At 39.0% G+C, this 23,641-nt stretch overlaps 1 protein-coding gene across 1 annotated transcript; it reads left to right on the forward strand.

Annotated features, from left to right (window-relative positions):
* The first annotated feature begins 38 nt into the window (after nt 1–38).
* On the forward strand, nt 39–23,303 carry LOC128941427 (AN1-type zinc finger protein 5-like). The gene is made up of 5 exons (XM_054283185.1): nt 39–189; nt 582–693; nt 1,493–1,590; nt 22,050–22,175; nt 23,155–23,303. The coding sequence occupies exons 1-5, from the start codon at nt 39–41 to the stop codon at nt 23,301–23,303; spliced, it is 636 nt and encodes a 211-aa protein (XP_054139160.1).
* Nucleotides 23,304–23,641: the final 338 nt, after the last annotated feature.

A 23,641-nucleotide genomic window follows, 5' to 3' on the forward strand; every position in this document is an offset into this window, starting at 1 on the left:
TTCTTAATGCAGTTCTTGGTTTTATTTACAGAATTGAAATGGCTCAGGAGACAAACCAGACCCCAGGGCCTATGCTGTGTAGTACAGGATGTGGATTTTATGGAAATCCTAGAACAAATGGCATGTGTTCTGTTTGCTACAAAGAACATCTTCAGCGACAGCAGAATAGTGGCAGAATCAGCCCAATGGGTAAAGGTTTGAGATGTGGTTTTTTTGTGTGTGACTTGAAAACATAATGTATAGGTGATGAGATGTATTCAGGGGATCTTCTGATAGCTGCATATTAAAACTATGAATATCAAAGGAGATAATACTTTAAATCACAATAAAAATGCTTTTTAATGTAATATATTATGGCCCACTTGGTGTTGAACCTTAAGTTGAATTTTTACTTACTCTCTGCTACAGTTGTGTTTTTATACAATCCTTGTGTTTTGGTCATTAACAATATAGCCTATATTAAGAAGATGCAGTAGAATGAGGAAGGATTTGAAATGGTTCATAACTGTATTAAAATCTGCTTGACTAACTTGTATTCTATGCTTTGCTTATAATTGACTTCTCAAATTTCTGTTATATAGGGACAGCTAGTGGTTCAAACAGTCCTACCTCAGACTCTCCATCTGTACAGAGAGTCGATGCTAGCTTAAGCAACTGTGAAGGTTCTGCTAGTAGCACATCTGGAAAATCAAGGTAAGAGTATAGAATCATTTAGGTTGGAAAAGACCCTTAAGATAATCAAGTGCAACCATTAACCTGATACTGCCCAGTCCACCACTAAACCATGTCCTTAAGTGCCACATCCACATGGCTTTTAAATACCTCCAGGGATGGGGACTCAACCACTTCCCTGGGCAGCCTCTTCCAATGCTTGACCACCCTTTCAGTGAAGAAATTTTTTCTAATATCCAATCTAAACCTCTCCTGGCACAACTTGAGGCCATTTCCTCTTGTCCTATCCCTTGTTATTTGAGAGAAGAGATCAACTCCCACCTTGCTCCAGCCTCCTTTCAGGTAGTTGTAGAGAGCAATAAGGTCTCCCCATAGCCTGCTTTTCTCCAGGCCAAACACTCCCAGCCCCCTCAGCCGCTCCTCATAAGACTTGCTTTCTAGACCCTTTACCAGATGAAGGTATTATTTTGAGGTTTGAATGAACTGTGAGTATATAGCAAGTTAAAGTGACATTGCCTTGTTACAGAGAGTTTCTGCAGAGGAAAAAGTGACAGTGCACTTTACAGTGCTTTATGAATCTTTATAAATTAGGACTAATTAGTGTTTGGTATTGGACTACTACATTTACAAGGACATTTCTGGTTTATCTGGGGAAATATTTGCTACAGTTTGCCTAGTTTCTTCTTGGGAAGAGACATAGAAGTACAGGTCAAGAATGTGTATCAATAATAACAGATCGGGTAGTCTGATGGATTTTGACAGTTTAAGCTCTTATGTACTCTAAACTAATGTAATCACCCATTTCACTGTATGTAAACAGAAATGTGCCTGTTGCTGCTTTGCCTGTAATGCAGCAAATGACAGAAATGAGCATTTCAAGAGAGGAGAAAGTATCACCAAAAACAGACATCGAGCCAGGTATGTTTGCAGAGTAACACTGGATACAACTGGCTTAACAGAAGCTGACAATTTATTTACTTTCTCTTAAGTAGGCATCTCTGTGGTGATTGTCTTGAGGAAATGTTAATTATGAATGCTTCTTGAGTATTAATACTCTCAGAATCAAGAAGACTTACTAGTGCCAGAACATAGTTTTCAGACGTGTTCAATTTTAGTACATAACTTTTGACATTTGAGGAGCATTTTGGCTATCAAACCTTCATTTTTAAAAGTAAGACACTGAAGTTGTATCTGGGTGCAAGATGTTCAATTTTGAAGTCAGTGTTGATTTCTTTATAAAGCCTAGCAGTACAGTTTCTGCTGACTTGTGGCTATCAAAATGGTTTGTTGCATTTGAAGAACAGGGTTCTTAATTCTATTTTACAGAAGGATGAGAATAGGGCAGAAGGGAATACTTGATTTAAAATACTAACAAAGACTGCTAAAGGGTCTTGGACTAAGTGAGTAATCAGTAGATATAACTGAAATGCTGTTGTGTGAATATGGAGTACTTACAGCATTAATTGCTTAGTAAGAATGTTCAATTTTAAAAAGCGAGCAAATTCATGCTTATTATATGGCAGTTTATTCAAATGGATATCTTTATGTACCTGTTTGATATCTATAGATATTGATACTTGTTAATTTTAATAGTTCTGAAAGTCTTAAAACATTGAAAGCTGATTTTTAACAGGAAAATGTGTTTGCTGCAACTGAAGATAAAATTACTTCTACTTCTTTTGTGTTGAAAATTCCAGAATGTACCACTCAGCACTGTATACATGCATCTTTGTCTTTGTTTAGGACTGCTGTTAATTACAGCTACTAGTTAATTGCTTGGGTTTTGTTCACAGGTTTTTACAATTTTAGTTGTCATGTTAAGTTAGAATTGTGACATGAAATAAATTACAGTTGCTTTTACTATATTCTTTTTTGGTTATGTACAGACTGAGGAGATTTTTGCACGTTTCAGTGTTGCAGTGTGTTGCATATCCCAATATTTCAGCTTCCTGTAACTTGTGTTATCTGAAGTTATTGTATGTAACTTAGAAATTTATACTTTGTTACACTATTTATAAACCCATATTGTCTTATTATGTATTGGTACCTGAAAAAGTGATAGGCAGGAAAGGAAAACATAAATTGGTAGCAGTGGTCAAGTAATATCTGAATTTTCTTATTAAAACTGCCAATAGGGATTTGTCATTTTGCTAACTATGAAGGCCAGTCTTCTATTTTTGTTGACTCAATATTCATTTTTTTATAACAGAACAACTAAATGGTAGTGTCACACACAACATTCTATTGATTAGAATAGGAGGAAGAAAAAAATCCCTAAAAGCAACTCAAGATAATAATCTTGCAGCTTGAAACTTGGAGTTGAAACCAGTCAAAGCTCTGTTAAAGCTTGCGTAGAGATAATAGGGAAAATGACTATGGAATTTAAAAGTTTGGAAAACAAACTTCTATAACAAAATTTTCTTCCTTAGTACATATTAAATTCTTGAAACAGTCTTCAGCTGATCTAAAAGTTAACTTGGAAGCAGATTTTAGACAGCACAGAATAGTGCCTTTGCTGTTTTTAGATTACTAAGGGTTTATCAGACATTTAAGATACAGCAAGTGTTTGCTGTGTTTACTAGTATATTGATCCTGTGTCTTGCAGTCAAAAAAAGCTGGCCTCACCTTTTTATAAATCCCTATTGTGTTTGGGTTAGTTTCTTTTTTTTCCTTTCTCTTTTTCTGCAGCATCCAATATGTGTTGGTCTTTCTTGAGGAGGAGCTGAAACAATAGTAGATAATTAATGTCACCTTGTAAAACAAAGCTAATACTTGCTATGAGATGTAATTCTCTAAGCTAATGCCTGTCATGATGTTGGTAATGAAAATACTTTAGTTTTATCTGTGGTCTCACCTTGGCAATTGAATTTCATAACTGTCTATTAGATGGTAGGTCTGGAACAAACAATGTAGCCTTCAAGCAAAGTAGGTTTGGCTTTTTCTTTTCTTAAGCATTATGAAGACTTATTCTCCAATTCAAAGTTCCAAATATTTAGGTCTGCACAACTGTCTTTAAGTCTGTGGGCTAAAAGAATACTCTCATGCTGTTTGGATTTTAAGCATCTGATTCCAGCAGGTTCTGAAGTTGAATAAAATTAATCTTAACAGGCTTGTATTTTCTTTTGTTTTTCTCAGGTTGAGGTTGTAATCTGGATTCTCATTTAGAACAAATCAGGTCTGAAGGCAATGAATCATATCTTAGCATTTGAAGGAAGAAAGGCATAACAGATATAACTGGCCTAGTTGGTTATAATTTAAATGTCTAACATACTATATTTTAACTTCTAGTTTCTTAGTTCAACTTTGTTGCTTGTTGTAGTTTTGTAATTGAATTGTGGCATGTGTTCAGTTGCTTATCTGATGAACTGTGTAGAAGTCAGTGAAATATAAATACCTTTCTATCAAAATTCCATAATTGGACATTAATTATATAATGCATTTTATAGGCTTTTGATCTGCTTCTGCACTTCTTAACTAAGGATTTAATTTTTGTTCAGTTTTGACCATAGTCAGAATATACCCAAAATATTCTAGAGATATTGTTCATATTTGTGGGTTTTTTTCCCCATGTTAACTCACAGGAATTAAATGCCAAAACCCCCTTATATAACTAATTTACTTTCCTTGTGTTGATTATTGCATCAGAGCAATACTATTACTAAGTTGGTGAGATGACGGAAGTGAAGGGAGACGAGCACATCCTATTGATGATCATTGGTCTCAAATTTATTGATCCAGCTTACATACTTTTATAGTAGTGTTAATTAAGCTCATACATATTGCAAAAGCTAAGCTCATCATTGGTTACAGATTACATGTCAACCCCTCCTTTGTGGCTACATTCTCAAAATACTTGTGGTTTTCTTGTTGAGGCTAATACTTGTTTTTACATCCTGCTGTTGACTACATTCAAGGGCACCATGTTTTTCACCATGTTTTTCTTGTTATTTGCTCAAGGACACAGTGTTGTTGTTTTTCTCGTAAGGAAAAGGCTGAGAACTTACTGCTTACAGCTGCTTTTTACTGCTTAACCAGCTGTATATGATCATGGCCTTTTTCCTCAAGCCATGTCTGCACAAAAACTCTCCAACAGTGAGACATAGTAGAGGCCTTGAAGAAACCTGTTTTATTTAAGCAGATTTTTAAATGGCAATAAAAGATTCATACAAGAGAGCTGACTTGCATATTGAGCACTAAAACTCAACTGTTGTGAAAACAAATATGTTTAAATAATCATATTGTATCAAGTCATAGCATATTTCTCGCATTTTTGTGGGTCACTACCTTTCTGAATAAATCTCTCAGGGCTGTTAGTGTTTCCAGACTTAATTAGTGTAGTGTGCATATCAAAAACCTTATTTTTCTGAACCCAGTAATAGCTTTGTTTTACAGAGCAATGTGGTGAGTTATCACTGAAGCCACAGCTGTGCAGTAGTGCTGCCTATGAAGAAGGTGAACTGGAACTTGAAATGTATATGGTCTTCTGTAAAAGAAGTGTTAAAATTCTTCCACAAACACTGTTAACTTAGAGTCTTATTCCATCCATGTTGTAGGTTGCTCTTCCCATTCCTGAATGTTGTCATATAATGAAATTATTGAGATGATGGTGAGCTCATTTTTCTTTTGGCTCCATACCAAGCCAATATGATGTGTTATTTTAATGTTCAACACCACAGCTATCTTACATGCTGTTAAGGGATGCCCTCACTTATGTTACAGATAAAACCAGTAGCTTTGAAATTTACAGTGTGTTACAGATAATATGCTGAGTAATATGTTGAATATCTTATGAGCTATTGAATATTCAAGATAATAGATTATATTGCTTGCTTCTTGTTTTAATATCTGATTCTATATTGTTTTCAAACATGGCTATAGTATTTAAACGTGGGTGCTATCTGTAGACAGCTCCTTTGTGGCTGTCAATAAAATCATCAGATATATCAACTTTTTCTTGTGTTCAAAATTACCTTCCCATTTCCCATGTCTGCTGTAGCTCAAGTAGATGCCCTCAATTGAAACAATTCTGAAATGGAGCTAATAATCTTGAAGTCTTGAAGCCGTCTATCTTGAAGAATACATCTGGAGACCAAACTGCTTGTCCTGTGCTTGTTGCAAATAACGTGCTATCATATCTTTTTGAGAGATGTGCAAAAGGCATCAAGTCTTGATGGCAGCCAATCTAAACCATATTTTAGTGTGATACTTAACAGGGGGATCTGTTATATTGATGTAAGAGTAAAAATATTCAGTGTGCCTGTTGAGCATGTGAGAGATTAGTTTCATGCTGCAGAATAATTTTATCCCAGTTCTTTGGCATCAAATTGAATATACAGTTTATTCTTTAGCATTTTATTATGGACAGGTAGATCAGCATAGCAGTTACAGTTTCTAAATAATAAAATATTCTCAAGTTTGATAAAGCATAATAAATACTGACCATCTTATTGACTCAAACTTTATATACAAGTCACTTGTGTTAATGTGCAGCACAAGAATTATGTAATTTGTAGTATAGTCTTCAGTTCTGGTGCTGTGGAAATGCTGTATGTTTTTCTGATGACTTTTGGGTGCTCTTTGTCTATTACCTTTATCCCTTCTTCTGTTTTATTTTTCCCAGCCTTTCTGTGGTAGGAGTTGGGGTTTACCTTAATGTAAAAGTAGTTAGAATGCTTAAAGCTTTTTTTTTTTAATGCTTTCAGACATTTCACTCTTCACTGGCATGCTTACCGCTTCCTATTATTGTGGAAGTTAATGCATTTTTTTTAATTGGTAAGGTACTATTTTGGCTAATTTGTTTGAGTATACAGGAAGCTTTTAAAACCTTGCTTTTACTTTAGTAGTCCTTTCTGGATTAATTTAATTTATTGCCAATTAAAAAAAATAGAGCATGATAGTAAGAAACAAAGAAAACTAAAAATGCCTTCCCTTCACCCCTTTCATCCTAGACCCATCTTTACTTCCAGACTCTTCTACCTCCTCTCCCTATATTATGAGTAATGCAGGAGGAAATGGTTGCAGTCAGTTCATAACTGTTCTCTGCTGTTCCTTCCTTCTTGCACATTTCACCTGCTCTAGCATGGGTCCCTCGCACAGGATGCAGTCCTTTATGAACTGCTCCAGCTGTATTGGTTTGTGTAAGGAAAACCACTGTCAGTTCCGACAGTCTAGTTACAGAACCACAGAATGGGGCAGGTTGGAAGGGCCTAGTGGGCCATCTGATCTGACCTCTCTCTTCAAGCAGGGTCATCCTGGAGCACATGGCACGGGATTGTGTCCAGGCAGTTCCTGAATATTTCCAGTGAGGGAGACTCTACAACCTCTCTGGGCAAACTGTCCCTGTGCTCAGTCACCTGCACAGTAAAGAAGTTCTTCCTCATGTTCAGGTGTATCTTCCTGTGTTCCAGTTTCTGCCCAATGCCTCTTGTCCTATTGGTTGTCACCACCGAGAAGAGCCTGACTCCATCCTCTTGACACCCTCCCTTCAGATACTTATAGACATTGATGAGGTCCCCTCTCAGTCATTCCTTCTTGAGGCTGAACAGGCCCAGCTCCCGCAGTCTTTCCTCATAAGAGAGGAGCTCCATGTCTCTCTTGTACTGAGGAGCCCAGAATTAGACACTACTCCAGATGTGGCCTCATCAGGGCTGAGTAAAAGAGCAGGATCACCTCCCTCAACCTGCTGGCAATGCTCTTCCTAATGCATCCCAGGATTCTGTTGGCCTTCTTGGCCACAAGGGCACTGCAGGCTCATGGACCCAGTCCTCCTCGACCAAGGGAGTCTTCCTTCTAACATAGCTTTACCTTGGTCTCCTGGGTCAAAGATCCCTGAGCGCTGATCTTGTCAGTGCAGACTGATGCAAAGAAGGCATTCAGTAACTCTGCCTTCTCTGAGTCCTCTATCACTGGGGTCCCCCCTCCATTTAGAAATGGTCCCCCATTATCCTTAGTTTTCCTTTTATCACTGATGTATTTGAAGAAGTCCTTGTTGTCCTTGACATCCTTGGCCAGATTTAATTCTTGATGGGCCTTGGTCTTCTTCATCTCATTTCTACTTACTCTGACAACCTCTTTATATTCATTCCAAGTGGCCTGATCCTGCTTCCACCTCCTGTGTGTTTCCTGCTTATGTCTGAGTAATTACAGGAGTTTTTTATTCATCCATGCAGGTTTCTTGTCCCCTTTACCTGATTCCTTGCTCATTGGGACGCATTGTTCTTGAGCCTATTAGTACAGTGATTATTGCTTTTTCAGAAGTCTCAGAGTCACTGTGGGTTTAATACTTTGGGGTCAGAGTAGCATTAGTCTTCCTATTTGCAGGACCTTTCTTTGTGTCAGTTGAACAGTTGTCATGCTGTGGCTTGTGGTTTACTTCTAATCATAAGTAATCTTGCTGTTCTCCCTCTGTCTGCTTTGAAGATGCATCTTACTTTCTGACTGAATGACGTAAATGTTCCCAAATATACAGTGCAACAGTTGTATTTGTGGAGGTTTTGTTTGTCTTTTTATTTTTCAGGCACTTTTTGTACTAGGATTAGATTGGTTCCTTATCCTAGCAGATTTATGATAATAGAATTGTAGAATTGTTTGAGTTGAAAGGGACCTTAAAGATCGTATAGTTCCAACCCCCTTGCCATGGGCAGGGAACCTTCCACTATCCCAGGTTGTTCAAAGCCCCATTCAACCTTGCCTTGGACATTTCCAGGGATGAGGCAGCCACAGCTTCTCTGCCACCCTGTGCCACGACCTCCCCAGCCTCACAGTAAAGAATTTCTTTTTAATATCTAATCTGAACCTACCATCTTTCAATTTAAAGCCATTCCCCCTTGTTTTATGACTACATGCCATTGTAAAAAGTCTTGCTCCAGCCTACCTGTAGGCCCTCTAGGTACTGGAAAGCTGCTCTAAGGTCTTCCCTGAAACTTCTCTTTTCCAAGCTAAACAGCCCCAACTCTTTCAGCCTGTCTTAATGGGAGAAGTGCTCCAGCTCTCCTTCCTGAAGCCTTTCAGTGGCCCTTCTCTGGACTTGTATGAACAGGTCCATGCCAGTGTGCACTGGTCTTCGCTTGGACATTGAGTTGTTGATCACAACTCTTTGAGTGCAACCATCCAGCCAATTTCCTATCTACCAAGTGGTCCATCTGTCAACACTGCATCTCTCCACTTTAGGGACAAGTATGTTGTGTGGGGCAATACCAAATGCTTTGCATGAGCCCAGGTAGATTTTTTTTGTCACTCTTCCCATATTTGCCAATCCTGTGACCCTTTCATAAAGATCTCCATGATTTGCCCTTAGTGAAGCCATGTTGGTTGTCACCAATCCCCTCCTTATTTCCTATGTACCTTAGCATAGTCTCCAGGAGGACCTGCTCCATAATTTTGCCAAGCACTGAGGTGAGATGGACTGGCCTGTAGTTTCCTGGGTCTTCCTTATTTCTGTTTATAAAAATGGGGGTTATGTTTCCCCTTTTCCAGTCAATGGGAACTTCACTGGAGACTGCCATGACTTCTCAATAGGATGGATAGTGACTTAGCCACTTCATCCACTAGTTCTCTCAGGACTTGCAGATATTTCATCAGGTTCCATGGACTTGTGCACCTGCAGGTTCCTTAGATGCTTTCAAACCTGATCTCCTACAGTGGGTGCTTATTTGTTCTCCCAGTCCATGCCTTTGCCATCCAGGTCTTCATCCACCACTACCCCTAAGTCCTCTTATACAGGGATGATCTCAATCCCTGCATTCCCCAGCCTGTATTGATATTGGGGGTTGTCCTGACCCAAATGCAGGACTTTGCACTTTGCCTTGTCGAACCTCAGGAGATTCACATGGACCTACTTCTTGAGTTTGTCCTGGTCCCTCTGAATGGCATCCCCTGTGCCTGTTTTGTTGTTCCTGATGACACTGCATTTTACACTGCCTGTGATTACTTATTGTTGTATTACTTAAAAAATTAAAAAATCATGTCCATTTCTGGAAACTTTTTTTTGCTCCCAAGTTCTTCAACCTTGTAGCAGGAGATCTGGTCTCCTAAAATTGAAGTGAAACAAACCTCATCTGGTAATCTGAGCTGGTAGTTGGCAAGAGAAATAACCTGGGTGGTGAAGAGAGCTACATGCCAACAGGACCTCTGTTAAGGCAATAAATCATGTTCTGGTGATAAAAGGCTTTGCTCCGTATGAATAGGATTATTGGTACTGAGGAGGCAGGTCTGCAGGTGACAATAACAACCATTTTCCTACCATCGTTTCAGCTTTTGTCTAGTGATTTATTCCATGGCACTTTGAGTACTTTGCCTGATGATTAACACAGTATGATTTCTGGCATAAAACTTTTTAATGTGTAGTAAAGGGAGCTTTTTGTGAGAAGCAGTTGTCGGGACAGTATCTGATGAATGTGGCTATTAATGTCATGTCAGAAGAACTAAAACTTATATTTCATTTGAGATAGTTTGATGAAAAAATGGGGGGTTGCTTTTATGTGTGAGCTTTAGTTAAAGGGTGTTGTCCCTGTTCTAGCTGTTATGCAAAGCTACTTGGAGGACTTCATTATTGAAACCCATTATTAGATCTAACTCTGCTGGCATAAAAGTGGGTGGATGCCTACTTTTTGCAGGTGTTATCTGTGTCAAGTAATAAATTGAACAATTCTGATTTAGGGGAACCTGTGAAATCTCCTTGTGTTGGGACCTTTTAGTTGCCCATTTCTGCATGTTACCTGCTTTTTGGTTTTGGAATATGTTTTTAGTTGTGGAGGAAGGATCCTGTTTGGCATCTCTTTTCGGAAATGGGCCTTTGCACTTTGGATTATCATAATTGCTTCCTAGTTCCCAGGTTGCTGGTTGTGGCGGTGAACACCTGTCAGTTTCACAGAGTTCACAGAATATTATGAGTTGGAAGGGACCCACAAGGATTTCAAGTCCAGATCTTAAGTGAACGGCCCACAGAGGAAGCAAACCTGTTACCTTGGTGTTACTAGCACCATGCTCTTACCAACTCAGCTAGTCTCAGGGTCAGTATATTTATGTAGAGGAGGAAGTAAGTTTATTTGTAGTAGTTGATAACATTTTGACTTAGATGGATTTGTTTTTAATCTTTGTATTGTGACACAAAATTATCTAATACACTATCTCTTTGTCTTGATGGATCAGTGAGCTCAAATCTGGTCACTGCTGCACTTACACTGCTTCTTGTGAGGTTTGTTCTCCATTGGTTCAGGTGGTTCCTACTATAAGTACATCCTATAACATGTAACTCCAAACCCAGATTACAACAGTTTAAAGGCATATCCATTACAATCTCTACCCTTGATCCCTTTGTACCAGGCCATAGGGTTTAACATTGCAATGAACTCCTCCCCTTGCCCCTGGTCTGACTTGGATTTATTCACAGACTGCAGTCCCTTAGGAGTGTGCCTGCTCCAAGTGGAGCTTTATCTACAAGCCACAGTCTCTTTAGGGTATACCTTCTGCTGCACAGACTTATCCATAGCCACAGTTGCTTTGAGGTGCACCTGTTCCAGCATGGCCTTTTTCATGGGCCACAATTCTTTCAGAGATGTACCTACTCCAGTGTGGCTTTACCCGCAGCAACAGTCCCTTCAGGAGTGTACCTGCTATGTTGCAGACTTATCCACAGCCACAGATGCTTCAAGGTATTACCTCCTCCAGTGTGGACTTCTTGAGCCACAATCCCTTTAGAGGTGTACCTGCTCTGGCACAGATGTAACCATGGCCACAGATGCTTCAGGGTGTCCTGTTTCCATGGGGACTCATCCACAGGTCACAGTCCCTTTGACTTGAGTTCACACAGAGTTCCAGCCTGTCCAGCACAGCAGCAATGCACTGGCCATTTGCCAGCCCATGTGCATGCATAGTCATTGCTGTTATCAGAATGTTCCCAGGCACAGCAGAATAAGATGATAAGCAGTGAAAGCAAAAAGCAGCCACTAATGAGCACTAGAGTCTATTTTGCAGTCAGGCAAGCAAGCCCATGGCAAGCCCAGGAGCCCGCTGATTACTAGTTAAACAGCACTAACAGCTATAAATTTGACCTAGCACATTCTAGTCAAGTCTGTTGTTATCTCAAACCCTTCAAGCCCTTTGTTGGGTGCCAAAATGGTCTGTTGTGGTTTAACCCTGGTAGGCAGCTAAGCACACACAGCTGCTCACTTGCTCACTCCACCAGGGAATTGGAAAGTTCCCTTTTTCCATCTGCCATAGCTTATAACTAGCATTTCATTTTAAACAGACTGGTAATACAAAAAATCAAAAAGGAGCTTGATCATGCTGCTTGATTTGGGAGATGTTTAATCAATTTCTTAATTCCTGTCAGCTAAGGTGTGTAGTATCCAACAGGTTTACGTTGTGGTGTCAGTGTTTTTAACCTGATTTTTTTTGGCCATAGGCTTTCAACTAGAATATCTAATACTGAACACTACTTTCCTTGGGGTTTAAAGACGAGTTCAAAAGGTTATATCTGTTAATTTTGAAAATATTAATTGTCAAGGCAAAGGAATTGCTTAACTTAAAAAAAAAAACAGCTGTTGAAATTACTCTGAAAAGTATTAATAGCAGTTATGATTGTAGTGCCATACCTTTGCTTTTTATTAATAGCATGCTTAAGTATGGAAAAAACATTATATATCCAAGTGAGACGGAGTGGGGATCCATTCTGAATTAAGTAAAGTGTCTAAAAAAGGTGAAGGGTCTGTAGAGCCAAAGCTGAAAGAAAAGCCGCATTCCAGAGACAGCAAAGAGACAGAGAAAGAAAAACAGAAATTACCGCAAAGTCAATCTGCCCCAGACCTAAGAATTCCTTAGATAAAAAAGAACTGGTGCTAAATGTCACGCGGAATGAATATGTATGAACTTATTGTAAAACTGTATGCATATGCATTTAGAAGAGAGATAAAAGAAGACCTGAAGTCTTCAGAAGTACGCATGCCTTTTTAGGAGACTTGCGTCCAGCGCGTCGTAATAAAAACATACCGGGCTTTACAACTTTTACAAAGTTGTGAGGTTTCTTCTTTTCTCCGCAAAACATTATGGCGACCCAGATGGGACTTCTCTGTCCCCGCAAGGGCAGGGGAGATAGACAGACCTCCAAAGCACGCCCTAAGATTTTTTTCCTGGTGAGGCTCCGCTCGTCTCAACTTACCACCTGCGAAGACAGACAAAGACCTGCTAGCCTGCAGAAGAAGATACAGTATGTACTGAGGGGCCCCCGGGAAAGAGAAAAGAGAGCAAGAGAGTAAACCACCCAGAGACGTCTGGGTTCAGCTGATAGAGCAGCTTATTAGAGATGGGGTTCATCGTTCTGATAGAGCAGACTGCAAGCGGTTCTGAGGGTGAGCCGGGTGAACCCATGTATGTGTGTGTTAGGAGTTCATTGTTCTGATAGAGCAGAACTGCTAGAGGCTCTGGAGGTGAGCCGAGTGAACCTGTGTATGTGTGTATTGGGAGTTCCTTGTTCTGACAGAGCAGAACTGCTGAGCCCGTGTGTGTTTTGTTTGTGTGCATGTGTGATGTCCAGACACTGTGTTGCTGTATAGTTAATGTGTGCATTGTGTAGTCAGTGCACTGTGTTTGCAATCGTGCAAGTGTATAAGTGTATGGTGTATAAAAGAGAGTAGAGCTACAGTGCTATACGGTGCAGGGGGGAGTCAGTACTACCCGTGTTTGAAGCAGCCGAGTGAGGCCTGAGGCGCCGGCTGCGGGGGCAGGGAGAGAAGTGCCCCGCAGAGCAAGTGGAAGAATGTCAGTAATAGTATTTATTGTGTTTAAATGCAGTGATTTGTGTAGATTTAGTACATTTAAACCGCGAGTATGAGCTCAGAGAGTTCCTTTGCTTTAGATGTTTAGATTTAATCTCTAGACTGTGCTGTTATTTTGATTGTGTCCAAGAAAAATTGATGTGAGTAAATGCCGAATTATGGTATGCTGTGTTGTGTTGAGAAAAGTGAGCACTTTGAGAGTTATGCCCTTTCCCAGTGATTTTGTGTGGTGATTGTCTTCCGCTGCATTGTGGTAATTTGATTCTCAGATTGTATAGTAGTGTTTGTAGAGATTTTAAGATTTTGTTTCAACAAGAGTAGCATTTTACATAAGAAAACTATAGTACGAAGCAAGTTAAAGGAATTCCAAAAATTCTCCCCCTCGCAGCAATCCAAGCCTTAGCTCTAGTGAATCTGAGATAAAGGGGGGGGTGCGGGTGCATGTGTCCGTGTCTGTGGGCATATCAGAGTTTCGGCTGTGAGTAGCACAGCCTTTTTGCAAAGCAGTAAAACAAGTGTAAGTCGGCACAGTGCTTAATAGATTGTGCAAGAAGAGAACTAGAAAAGACTGATATTTTGTTTGATCAGAACATAGTGTCTATGTCACGTTTTTAATTAGCATGCTGTGTGAGGTGACAGTGGCTGTCCCCTGGGCACAGGGACAGCTCTGGCTGCCCCATCTCCCCAGAGAACACGAGAATGGCCTGTGGGCAAAAGCTAGATGTGCAAGTATTATTGCAGTGCAGTGTTTATGAGAAACACTAGTATTGCTGTTTTGCTGTCAAGGCACATGCCCCGAGTGTAAATTAGAGGTTTCTAGTCAAGCGGATTCAGAACCTAAAGTCTTAGAGCTTGTGTGTAAGAAGAAAACTGAGAAACTACTGTGAAGGTCTGTGAAAGGAAGTTTGAGTAGAAGCGAGATAGGGCAAAGAGAAATAAATAATGAGAACTGACCAGAGCAAAGAGTTTCCTAAATTAGCCCCTTTTGAGAGGGGCTCACTGAGAGAAGGCTGCCAGTAAGAGCAGCTCAGAAAATAAAAAGATTTATAATACTTCATTACTGTTAGTACTATTTTAAAATGAGAAGATAAATGAAATAGAGTTTTTGTATGCTGAAATGTCTTTTTGTTTTAAGAAATCACCCAGAATGGCAAAGAGACTGTAAGATCAGACCGCCCTCTAGTCTTAGCCCTTGAAAAAAGAAAACAAGGCAAAGAGAAAGCAAATCAAACATGTTGTTCAGCATGCAACATAAGATAGCAACGTATGAAATCAGGCAAAAATTATCATGCTGAAATGCAAAGCAATCACAGTTCGCAAAATAAGTACATATGATTTGCTAAAAACTCCTCCCAAAGTAAGAGAGAAAGAGTAAAGATGATCTCCTCAAAAGGGAAGAATTTTTGTTGACACAAAGGCCATATATTCAGTTTTAATAAAGCTTTAGTACCTGTAGAGAATGTTTATGTTGTAGTGTGGAGAATGAACAACTGGCCAGTCTGAGAAGGCATACTTGTGCAAACCTTTAAAGTAACATGTGTACTATGTGTACCTAAAAGCTTTTGTACAATTTGCCCAATTTGCTAAACATTCTCAAATGAGAAAAGTTACTCTAGAGGCAAATGATACAAAGAAGTTAGGCTTAACATTAACAGACACTGAAATTAAAAACATTAGTAAAGAGATATTGAAATAAGTAAACAAGTGTTTTCAAAAGTATGGGCCTCTGCTGTACCAAAGAGAGTGAAAGATGCTCCCCCATGAGCATCAAGCTTAAAGAAAGAACACAACTAGTGAGAACTGAGTAGTACCCTCAAAAAGAAGGAAAGAATCAGCCCAATAACTGACAGTACCAGATTAAAGGCTGTCAATAAGATAACACAGAATTTATACCCTGTAATAGCAAATCCATAGACTTTACTAACTTGTTTAACACCTGAGCTAACCTAGTTCACTGTTTTAGGCCTAAGAGATGCCTTCTTTTGCCTCCCTATCCACGAAGCCAGCCAAAAAATTTTTGCATTCAAACGCAAGCTCACATAGTCCGTGTGCCTGAAGGCTTCAAGATTCCCCACTCCGATTAAAAAACAGCTTGCAAAGACCCAGAGTCCCGAGAAGCTCCACAAGAAGAAAAGAAGCTGTTGAAGTACGTAGACGATCTTCTAGTAGCTACTCAAACGAAAGAAGCGAGAGAAGCCTGGACAGTAAGCCTTTTGAATTTCCTAAGACTCCAAAGATGCAGAGTCTCAAAGAAAAAAGCACAGGTATTAAAACAGAAAGTAATCTACCTGAGATAAGAAGTGAGTGCTGAGCAGCAGACTTTAAGGCAGAGAAACCGTATGCCAAACCCTGAAACCCCAGACAACGAAAGAACTCTGAACCTTCTTAAGCATAGTAGAGTAGTGCCAGCTGTGAGTTTATAATTATAGACTGTTCGCCAGACCCCTCTATGCTCTTATTGCCAATAGAAACAGAGATCTCCAGTGGGCAAAAGACGCCACACGAGCCTTTCGCCAGCTAAAGAGTGCCCTCATGTTAGCTCCAGCTTTAAAACTTCCAAATGTAAGTAAAGCACTTTTCCTATTTTTCCACGCAAAGAATTGCCCAGAGAATATTAGCTCAAGACTTGGGCCCATACTGAAGGGCAGTTGCTTACCTCTCTAAACAGCTAGATGCAACAGCCAAAAGATGGCCAAGTTGCCTCAGAGCTGTAGCAGCAGTTGTGCTGAACATTCAAGAGGCACGCAAGTTTACACTGAGACAAAAATGACTGTGCTAGTGTCCCACACAGTGTCCGCAGTACTAGAAGTAAAAAGTAGCCACTGGCTTTCACCACAGAAGTTTCTGAAATACCAGGCCATCATAGTAGAGCAAGATGATGTAGAGATCGTGGTGACTAATATTGTCAACCCAGCTTCTTTTCTCAGCACACCATGATTACCTAGAGACCATTGAAGCTACCTACTCCAGCCGCCCAGACCTAAAAGACACTTCTTTAGATGATGCAGAGCCCTAGTTCACTGACGAGGGCAACTACATTGCCAATGAGAAGCGACATGCTGAGTATGCAGTGACCACCTACAGAGAAGTAATCGAGTCTAGACCCTTACCAACAAGTACCTCTGCGCAGAAGGCTGAGATAATTGCCCTGACCCGTGTCCTAGAAAGGGCAAAAGAGAAGAAAATAACCATCTACACAGACTCAAAGTATGCATTTGGAGTCATACATGCACATAGAGCCATCTAGAAGGAGAGAGGACTGCTGACCTCACAGAGAAAGAAGAGACAATCCAGCTGCTAGAAGCAATTCAGCTACCTGAAAAAGCATGTTAAGGCACACCAGAGAGTGAGCTTAAAATTAGAAGAAAGAAATGAGCTAACAAATGGAGAAGCAAAGAAAGCAGCAAAAAATGAAGTACAAATTTTCCTCGAAAGTAAGCCTTAATACAATAATACTAATCAAAAGAGATGTACAACTGCAAGAAGTAGGCTACCATTGAAAGAAAGCTAGCAATCCCTTCCCATTTTCATAATTACTAGTGAAAAAAGAGCACTAAAAAGCACACTAAGGCCTAACTACTTAAAAGCCTTTTGTAGAGTGTAGCTCCTTTCTCGAAATGACCAAAGCTGCGAGTGATACAGAGTGCATTGAAATGAAGTGTTGACTTTGAAGCAGTAATTTCCACAGACTTTCTAGAACACACATCTGATTGAAAAAATCGTTGTATCGTTGTCAAGAATTTATATACCACTATCACTCAAGTAAGCCGACAATGTAATCATTGCCTCCAGACTAACCCCAAAATACCCCCCGGCCAAAACTCGGTCAGACTGGGAGAGGCCATAGGCCTGTACAGCAGTGGCAAATTAACTTTTCAGAACTCCCAAAGAAAAGGGAGTATCACTATTTACTAGTATTGATAGATACATTTCCAGAGTGGCCAGAAACATTGCCCACCAGAACTGTCAAAGCTCAAAAGGTGACCAGATTATTTTTACAAGAAATAATACCACGCTTCAGAGTTCCAGCCACGATATCCTCAGATAAAGAGTCACATTTCATTTCCAAAATAGTGCAACAGATTAGTAGCCATCTAGGCATAGATTAGGAACTTCACACCCCATACCACCCCCAATCAAGTGGCCAAGTAGAGAGAATGAATCATTTGATTAAACAGCAAATCATAAGACTGGGGCAAGAAGTTAATCTACTCAAGCCCAAGCTCTTCCACTAGCACTATTGCAAATTCAAACTAAACCGTGAGCTAAAAGAATGCTGAGTCCTTTTAGAATGCCTTATAGAAGACCATATAGAATACAAAGAGAATGTCCAAGATGTCCACCTACATGGTAGCATTAAGCAAGCAGCTCAGAGTAATTGAGAAACATGTAGCTGGAACTTAGAGCAGAGAGTTAGATAGCCTAGAGATGATGTATATGTTAAGTCTCTTACAGAGAAGACTTCAGAACCACAGTGAGAGAGACCACTGCGAATACTTCTCGCCACCTTCACTGCAATCAAAATCAAGAAGCAGAACGCCTAGATTCATCACACTCGAGTGAAGAAAGCCCAGAAACCCCTTGAAGAGTGACGCCAAGAGAAAATGAACTGAGACTAAAACTTACTCAAGCAAAATGAGTACATTGCAGTCGAGAGTAGCTCATATTTTAGTTTGTAGAATTGTTTTGTGTGTAATCATAACTGAAGTTTTAGAACTTGAGAGTACTTCTATTCAAAGCAATAGTAAATGGCCTTAGTCCCTAGCATTTAATAAGTATACTAGATCCATGAGAAAACCTTCTGAGATAAAAGATTTAAACATATCTACTGTAGTAATCCACGAGAATCAAGTATGTGAAGAACAAGAGTAGCAAGAACAAGAACTGTGAACACTTCAAAGAATCTGAAGAGAAGAAATCAAAGTAAAGTGCTGAGTCATCAATAAGACAGCTTATGAGAGACCAGATGTAATTAGTGTCTGAACCTCCCCTAGTGTATATGAACACCAAGAAGTCTGCAATAGCCTAAGTGAATCAGACTGTTAGTGTAATTTCACCTTGATACAGCCTGTAGAAGTGACCTGCCTTTGAGCTCGAGTTGCTATCCCTTTTCCTACTGAGATTTAGATCAGTGATCGTCCCAGTCTGAGGCAGTTAGATTCTGCTTAAAAAAAGTAGAGAGAGAGAGACCCCCCCTCAGAGCTCAGCAGCAGGCTGTAAGATTTTGAGCATCACTTTTGTGCTGAGTGTTTCAAGCAGCAGAAACCTGATCCCAGTTTCTTCTGAGGCACTGCAACACTGCAATGAACTTAAGCTCTTCTCTCAGATTTCCCCTTCATTATTTACTTGAAGCTTAGACCTGAAGCTAAAGGCAAAGTAGAGGAAGTTTTGTAGACTAAGAGAGACATTCCTGCTTGCCACACATCTGAGAAATCAAGTGCTTTAGAGGGAGAAAGAGCTTCCCTGAGGTCTCTACATTTCAGAACAAACATCTGCCTCAAATATGACCTAAACCTCTGTCAGATACACTTGTGAAGTGTTTCTGAATTTGCAGTGTGAGCCCCTCTAGCAAGAAGAGATAGTCATGGACAGAAAGCAGTTCCTGTTCCCCATAACAAACATCTAACTAGCATATTAGAGACAAGATTAAGAGTTTTAAATAGAATTGATTCAGAAGTACTGCTGAATAAACTAGTCACTGCAGCAAGTAGCCTAACAAAATTGAAGCAGCCTTTATAGTAATCTCTATTAGCATTAAGAACTAGCCAGTGACAGATTTCAAAAGTACTGCCAAAGTAAAGAAGTATGAAAAGGCCGGAGACCAAGACCACAAGTTAATAGTAGAAGCACTTAGTATAGTTCAAGATAATGTGTCTTTAGCTTTCAGTTGTATACAAGCACAGTTATAGATACAAGCAACAGCAGCTCTGATCATAGGAAAAAGGGGTGAAGATAATTTTCCAGCTGAAATTCAAGAAATTGTGTGAGATAATGCAATTGATATTGAAAGGAAGTTTCAATCCTAGCAGACTATAGTGAATTTCACCTATAATCCTGTTTCTAATGTAGCAACTGCCTTTGTGCTTACCATACGTAATGCCACTGTCTATGTTATCCATCCCATCATTGCCCTAAGATTAAACCGTGAAAAAACAATACTCTATCCTTCAGAACATAGAGTGTGAGCACGAAAGATGAATAGAAAGTGGCAGACAGTAAACTTAGAATCCTGCATTACTAGAGAACAGATAGAATTCATTTGTGAAAGCAATACCATTAATGTGCAAGATGTGTGTTTAGACACCGAACAGAGTATTTGTCACTCTAAAATTCATCCAGTCACTGACCAGAAAACTGTGCTCGTATATACTAGAAAAGGGTGTATGCTTGAGAACTGCTTGTGCTGCTGTACAAATTGATAGCAATGATGTTATTCTGTCTAGTAGAAACCATTCTAATCTCTGTATTTGTAATTTTGTTAAGATTATCTATTACATTGTTAATTTAGAACTGTAGAATGCTACAACAAATAGCTGTACTAACCTCTTTGTCAAACGTACATGATGAAGCACTAAAAGACACTTACTGTCGTGAAGGTTTTCATTAAGTAAAAGAATTTACTTATTTCCTAGGAAAGGGGGGAATGAGACGGAGTGGGGATCCATTCTGAATTAAGTAAAGTGTCTAAAAAAGGTGAAGGGTCTGTAGAGCCAAAGCTGAAAGAAAAGCCGCATTCCAGAGACAGCAAAGAGACAGAGAAAGAAAAACAGAAATTACCGCAAAGTCAGTCTGCCCCAGACCTAAGAATTCCTTAGATAAAGAAGAACTGGTGCTAAATGTCACGCAAAATGAATATGTATGAACTTATTGTAAAACTGTATGCATATGCATTTAGAAGAGAGATAAAAGAAGACCTGAAGTCTTCAGAAGTACGCATGCCTTTTTAGGAGACTTGCGTCCAGCTTCCAGCGCGTCATAATAAAAACATACCGGGCTTTACAACTTTTACAAAGTTGTGAGGTTTCTTCTTTTCTCCGCAAAACACAAGACTGGATAGTATTGTTGTCCTCAGAATTAGCAAAATAGTGTTAATGCTGAACTCTTCACACTTTCTAGAAGAATCTATAGAGTATTCAAAAATAAAGTCAGTAAAGAGCTTGAGTTGTTCCCTAGGACTTACAGCTATAATATTGTATAAGAAAATACTGATTCCCTGCATAAGACTTTTTGGGTATGAGCACCGAAAGTTCCTTGTTGCCTCTAAAAGTTTGTCACTACTGAATCTTGTTTACAATCTGAAATATGAACTGACTGGAGGCTCTCTTTGTTCACTTCTACAGTGAATTGTGAAATGGGGCTTGGATCTGTGAGGCTTTGTGTTAGTAGTGATAGGCATACGAACATAATACAAATAAAATCTTATAAGAGCAAGTATTAATAGTAAGGATAATAAAATGTTAACTACAAGGGGTTCATGATGTTGAAAAAAATCCACTTTCAGAATGCCATGCTTACTCATCTAAAACGATCTCAACTAAGAAATCATATTTGTGAGCATAAGGTTGGTTACAAGTGAGTCCTTTAAACCTATAGTCTCAATCATTAATTATGGAGTATATTTTATTGTTTGCTCATTATTTTTTAAAGCATTAGATGTAATCATACAATTGAGTGTCCAGGAATACTGAACAGGGACAGACTCTCTTGGTTGTATGCATTAAAGTTTGTATACAAACACATCTCCCTTGTGTTTCTTCTGCACTAATTTGGGTATTTAAAGAATTTTTAAAACAAGTGATAAAAAATTTAATTTTTCAAAGAAAACTAACAGATCTACAGAAGGACCCATTTTTATCCTGCATAGAACTTGGATAAAAAGTGAGAAATGTAACCAAAAGTGTTCATGGCAAAGGCAATTGAAAAATAAACCATTTTGACTCAAACTGCTTGATCATTATGGTTGAGTATAGTACAAGGATACTGATATCCAATGTAAATATGTAGTTTTTTTCTTTAAATTACTGAAGAAAAGTGTCTGAAATAAGGGCTTTTTTGAGCTGTGTGGCTTGTTGTAGTATACTTGGTGTATCACAAAATCAGTGGTTTGAAGCTCAAGAATGTTAGGTGGTGTACTGTTTGAGATTTTAGATCATCTGACTTTGCAAGTATTATGGCAGAGTAACTTGGTACTATGACAAAAAAGCATTACTGTAAATGTCGTTCATTTCTAAAATATGGTCCTATTGACTATTTTCCACAAGTATCCCCTCTGTTCAACAACTTAGACAGTGTTGTTATTGTTTTAGATTCATTTAAACTGGATCATATTACTTTTAATATTGTGTGTACAGGACCTATATGGGTGTATACAGGTGATAACACTAGGTATGCTGTATTTTCTAGATGATGGAACAGTGGGGAAAACTTGATAATTTTCTGTAGAGATAAAAGGGAAGTTAATAGAATACCTATTCTACTTACCACTTCAGACAATAAGCTTCAGGGTCTTAGTAGAGGGGATTTTACTGTTAATAAATATAAACATGCTAGTGAAGTCAAGAAAAGGAAAAAAATAACCTTTAATTCTTTTGCTTGCTTTAACAGTTGTTACTCAACCAAGCCCATCAGTTTCTCAACCTAGTACTTCACAGAGTGAAGAGAAAGCTTTTGAACTGCCTAAACCAAAGAAGAACAGATGTTTCACATGCAGAAAGAAGGTTGGCCTTACGGGTATGATAGTACTTTGTTAATATTGAATAGATTTATATTATTAGTTGCCTCTTACTAGATTGTCTTGGTTTGAAAAGACAGGTGTCAGCTAATGAAGGCAGAAGCCTCCCCTGAAATGGAAAATGTAAACCCCCTCCCTCCGAATTATTATAATTTTGAAATTAAAAGGCTTTCAGGCAAAGATATGGGAATAGGAATAACAGTTCTTTACTAGGAAAACTAAAAATACAAATGTAATAGTACAAACAAGAAAAAAAAAAAATACTGACAGAATACAACCTGACACCATGTGGGTTAGGGTGTTGGTAGCAGTCTAATTAAATGGTGGCTGCAGTCTTCCTGGAGTGACAGATGTGGTTCTGTTGAAGCAGTGATCCTGTAGAAGGGTGTAGTTTTCCTCTGAAGGTGTGGTAGTGGTGTAGATGGGCCTGGTCTTCCTCTGGGAATCCAGTGGAGAAGAAAGCTGCTCCTCTGGGAATGCAGTGGGAAAAGGCTACTCTGGTATCCCAAAATCTCTGATTATATCCAGGAAGGAATGCTTGGCTCCTCCCCCTGGGTGAGCATCTCACAGTGGGATGATGTAATTTTATCAGTCCTGCAGTGACACTCAATGGCATATTAACAGAAGATATTTCCTGGAGGGAGGATTGGTTTGTGGAAGAGATAAAGAAAACTGCCCAATTACAGAAGATAACTGCCCTACCTCTGACAGATGTCAAATAGAATACACACATTATCTTTCAATCCAGGCCATTGATTAAATTTGTTGAAATCTGTAGGCATTAAATTTTTGCTTGCTGTCACAAAATCCATAATGTTAGATCCCTTAATAGAGTTGATATTTGAAAATATTAATTTCACTTAATCTGTTTGATACAGAAGATGTACATAGCCCCTTTGAACTGGGTAAACCCTTAATTTATAGCTTTCTTAAGTCTGAAGCTTCCTAGTGATGTTGTTTTTCCTTTTCTTTATACAGGGTTTGATTGCCGATGTGGAAATTTATTTTGTGGACTTCACCGTTATTCTGACAAGCATAACTGTCCATATGATTACAAAGCAGAAGCTGCAGCAAAAATCAGGAAAGAGAATCCAGTTGTGGTGGCTGAAAAAATCCAGAGAATATAAGCTAGTCTATTTGTGAAAAGACTGACTTTTGTTTTATTTTAATATGCCCTATGAAAGCATTAAAGAGCATATGCATGGCCATTTTCCTTTGTTCTCCAAAGTTTTAATTTTAACCTTGTCTGTCTTAATGTTTTTTCACAATGTTTGGGTGTTTGTTGCAGGCTGAATTGGATAGATACAGTCCTTGAAAATGTATATGCTCTCCTCAGAATATGATTGGATGGCTAGAACCTGCGCAGGAATACACATGCACAGAAGACAGGCTCTATTTCACATGTGATAAATATATGTTTACTTAATGTTTGCCACAGATCTGCCTTTTGAGATGTTTAAGGTGT

The sequence above is a fragment of the Melozone crissalis genome, unplaced genomic scaffold (assembly GCF_028551555.1).
Source record: "Melozone crissalis strain CALT ecotype California unplaced genomic scaffold, PUWL_Pcris_2 ptg000035l_1, whole genome shotgun sequence".
NCBI lineage: Eukaryota > Metazoa > Chordata > Aves > Passeriformes > Passerellidae > Melozone > Melozone crissalis.